At 42.0% G+C, this 3,623-nt stretch overlaps 1 protein-coding gene across 1 annotated transcript; it reads left to right on the forward strand.

Annotated features, from left to right (window-relative positions):
- Positions 1-102: 102 nt before the first annotated feature.
- On the forward strand, positions 103-1,041 carry LOC101993498 (olfactory receptor 5). The gene has a single exon (XM_026777144.1). The coding sequence runs from the start codon at positions 103-105 to the stop codon at positions 1,039-1,041; it is 939 nt and encodes a 312-aa protein (XP_026632945.1).
- The last annotated feature ends 2,582 nt before the right edge of the window (positions 1,042-3,623 follow it).

Consider the following 3,623-nt stretch of genomic DNA (forward strand, 5'->3'; position numbering starts at 1 on the left):
AAAAACATGTAGGGGTTCTCCAAGTGCTCTGAACATCTTCCCAGATTTTCACTGTGTATTACTAAGGATGGAATGTCAACAATTTTCTTTGTCTTTCTACAGATGGAGAGATTCCCAGAGTTGGCCAACATGACCAGGGTTCAGCAGTTCATCTTGCTGGGATTGTCTACTAGACTGGACATACGGGATGCGCTATTTGCCGTCTTTCTGACTCTCTACCTGCTGACGCTCCTGGAGAACACACTCATCATCTACCTCATCTGCAGTCACAGCGAGCTCCACAAGCCCATGTACTTCTTCCTGGGCAACCTTAGCTGCCTGGAGATGTGCTATGTGTCCGTCACCATGCCCAGCTTGCTTATGGGCCTGTGGAATGGATTCTATCACATTTCCTTCATAGCCTGCATGACTCAACTCTTCTTCTTCATTGTCCTTGTAGGCACAGAGTGTATCCTCCTGGCCTCCATGGCTTATGACCGCTATGTGGCCATCTGCCGCCCATTACACTACCCAATATTCATGAGGCCCCAGGTCTGTCTGGGCCTGGCTATGACTTCATGGCTGGGTGGGTTACTGGTCTCTATGGTCAAGACCACATGCATTGCCACCCTGTCCTACTGTGGCCCCAATGTCCACAACCATTTCTTCTGTGATGTTTCCCCGTTGCTCAACCTGTCATGTACCCATGTGGCCCTCACAGAACTGGTGGACTTCATCTCAGCCATTGTCATCCTCTGGGGTTGCTTCCTCATGACTATGGCCTCCTATGTGGCTATCGGTAAGGCAGTTCTGGGCATGCCTTCTATCACTGCCCGCTACAAGGCCTTCTCCACATGCGCCTCCCACCTGGTAGTAGTAGGCATTTTCTACTCAGTCACTATCTTCATCTATGCCCGCCCCAAACGCATAGAAGCCATGGATCTCAACAAGATGCTTTCTGTCATCTACACAGTGGTCACCCCCATGTGCAACCCAGTCATCTACTGTCTAAGGAACAAGGAAGTCCAAGTAGCTTTCTACAAAACCATGCACTGGTCCTGAGGTTGACCAAATGTCTAAGTCCTCGGAGAGGGACCTTAAATTACCAATATCTATTTTTTTGTTAAAAAACAATTCAGATACCATAAATTTCACCTTTAAATACCTGCAATGTAGTGCTTTCCTCTTAACTTGTTTGCAATTACATAATCATAATATTCTGTCAAATCCAGAATATTTTGTTTGCCCTGAAGATAAACCTGGGCATATTAGAAATCATTCCGAATGCCCACCAGTCACTACTCCAAACCCCAAGAAACCAACAACCTGTATCCTATTTCTGTAGATTTGTAGATTCTTGATATTTTATGGTAATGGCTTTATGTCATATGTGGTTATTGTGACTGGCATATTTTGAAAGCTGTACACATTGCCTCATTAACGAGTACTTTATGGCCATTTGTGCCCAAATTACAATCCATTGTATTGATGCTCACTATTTTATGTGCTCATTCTTCAGTTAGTGGACATGTGGGTTGATTCTGCTTTGGGGAAATCCCCTGGAACTGGGGTTACAGAAAGTTGTGAGCTACCATGTGAGTGCTGGGAGGGGCTGTCAGTGCTCTTAACAACTGATCCATCACTCCAGCCCCTGTGAATACTATTCTAAAAATTTAGAAAGACTTCTATTTATTCTCTGATAACTACATTCATGTATACAGTGTATCTTGATCATATACCCCAACCCCACCCCCTCAAATCCTTGTGCCCTTTCTCCTTTGTGTGCTCTTCCTTAATCATCTGAGCCCAGTGACTGCTGCCTGAATGAGCATGAGCAGCCTGCCAGGATCCACATCGTAAAAAAAAAAAAATGGCTTACTTTCAGTGGCCAATAGCTCCACAGCTAGGTAAGGAGCCCCATCCCCACCCATGTTGACTGGATTGCTCTTGTATCAAGAACTATGGCTTCTGTGAGTTCATGAGTACAGTGGCTTTGTCACATCCAGAAGATGGCATTTCCCAGCTCTCCTCACCATCCCCAAGCTCTAACATTCTTTCTGTCTGTTGTGGTGAACAGGTTTTTGTTGTTGTTGATTTGTATACTTGAATAGGTTTATTTAAGGTGGTGTGTGTGTGTGTGTGTGTGTGTGTGTGTGTGTGTGAATGTGTGAGTGTGTGTATGTATGTTTGTGATGCTTGTGTGCATGCCTACAATGTCCAGAAGAGAGCACTGGATCTCTACAGCTGGAGCTATAAATGGTTGTGAGCCACCTGATGTGGGTGACTTAGACTTGAAATTGGATCCTCAGCAAGAGCAGAATGTGATCTGAACTGTAAGACATCACTTCAGCCACTACAGTAGTGTTTTAAATGAAGTTTTTTCTTGGGAAGAACTCAGAGGAAATTGGTTTACCTGAAACAACAGATAGTATTCACTCAGTTACTGTTCATAACAATTTAAAGAGCTGCCCATGGATGTCGCCAATGTTGGCAGAGACCATTCTGAGGGTGCATACACTGAAACTCCAAAGGTGAATGAGAACATTTTCAAAACAAATTTTATTAGCAATGAAAGAGAATTATCAAATTGTCAGGATACCTTCCGAGGAACATTTGATCATATGCATGAAAAATTAGAAATTTTATGGATTCTGTGATGGCATCAGTGTAGGCAGCTTTTATCCAGAAAATAACATATAATGCAGGCATCTAATGCTTTTATTGAAAACATTTCTATTCAGAATATTAACTTCAGAGGTGGAAGCAGGATGATCAGGAGTTCAAGGTCATCCTTAGCTATACAGTGAGTTTGAAGCCAGTCTGGACTTCATAAGTTCCTGTCTCACTATACTATAGCAAGTTCATCTGTGTACAGAATACTCACACAATGGAATACTATCCCATATTGAGATACTATGTCATTAAATGAATTATCTATGTTGTGTGAAATAAATGTCCATCCCTGGGCTGGGGAGATGGTCCAGTTGATACAGCATTTGCCCTGGAAGCATGAGAACCTGAATCTTGTTATCTCCAGCAAATTTATGCATTGCCCACATGTGGGACCTTGAAAATTGGTGACTTTCAAGTCAACTTACTAGCCAGTGATAATAAGAATTTTATTTCACTTTTTCCTCAGTTAATACCATTTAATATTCTCATAAACATAGAGCACACCAATTTCTCTAGAGTAACTGTTAACCTAAACTATTGTTTGAAATAAAAATTTCCAACATCTTGCAGTATGATGAGCAAGTCATTCCATGAAAGATAATTGTTTTATTTTTATCTCCTCTTTGCTTTTCCTTCAGAGAGCATTTCTCACTATGTGTGCTGACTAGCCTGGAACTTGCTAAGTAGACCAAGCTGGCCTTGAACTCCCAGAGTCTGCCTCCAGAGAGCCGAGAGCAAGGGCATGAGTCACCACACCTAGCTTATTTCATTTTTAAAATAATTTACTTAATGTGCTTATAAAGCTAATGCAAACTTAATGCAAAGCAGCAAGCATGCAAAATAAAATTTAAAAAATGTGAGTTTCCCATGGTCCTGCTGATGGACTAAACATTTCTAGCAACTGTTAGCTACATTACATATCCCTTCGGAATTACTCCTAGATGCATATTAGTGTAAATAATCACCAATTT

The sequence above is a fragment of the Microtus ochrogaster genome, unplaced genomic scaffold, assembly GCF_000317375.1.
Source record: "Microtus ochrogaster isolate Prairie Vole_2 unplaced genomic scaffold, MicOch1.0 UNK47, whole genome shotgun sequence".
NCBI classification, from domain to species: domain Eukaryota; kingdom Metazoa; phylum Chordata; class Mammalia; order Rodentia; family Cricetidae; genus Microtus; species Microtus ochrogaster.

Coding starts and splice junctions, on each gene's coding strand:
- LOC101993498 (XM_026777144.1), top strand. CDS start 103: ATGGAGAGATTCCCAGAGTTGGCCAACATGACCAGGGTTCAGCAGTTC.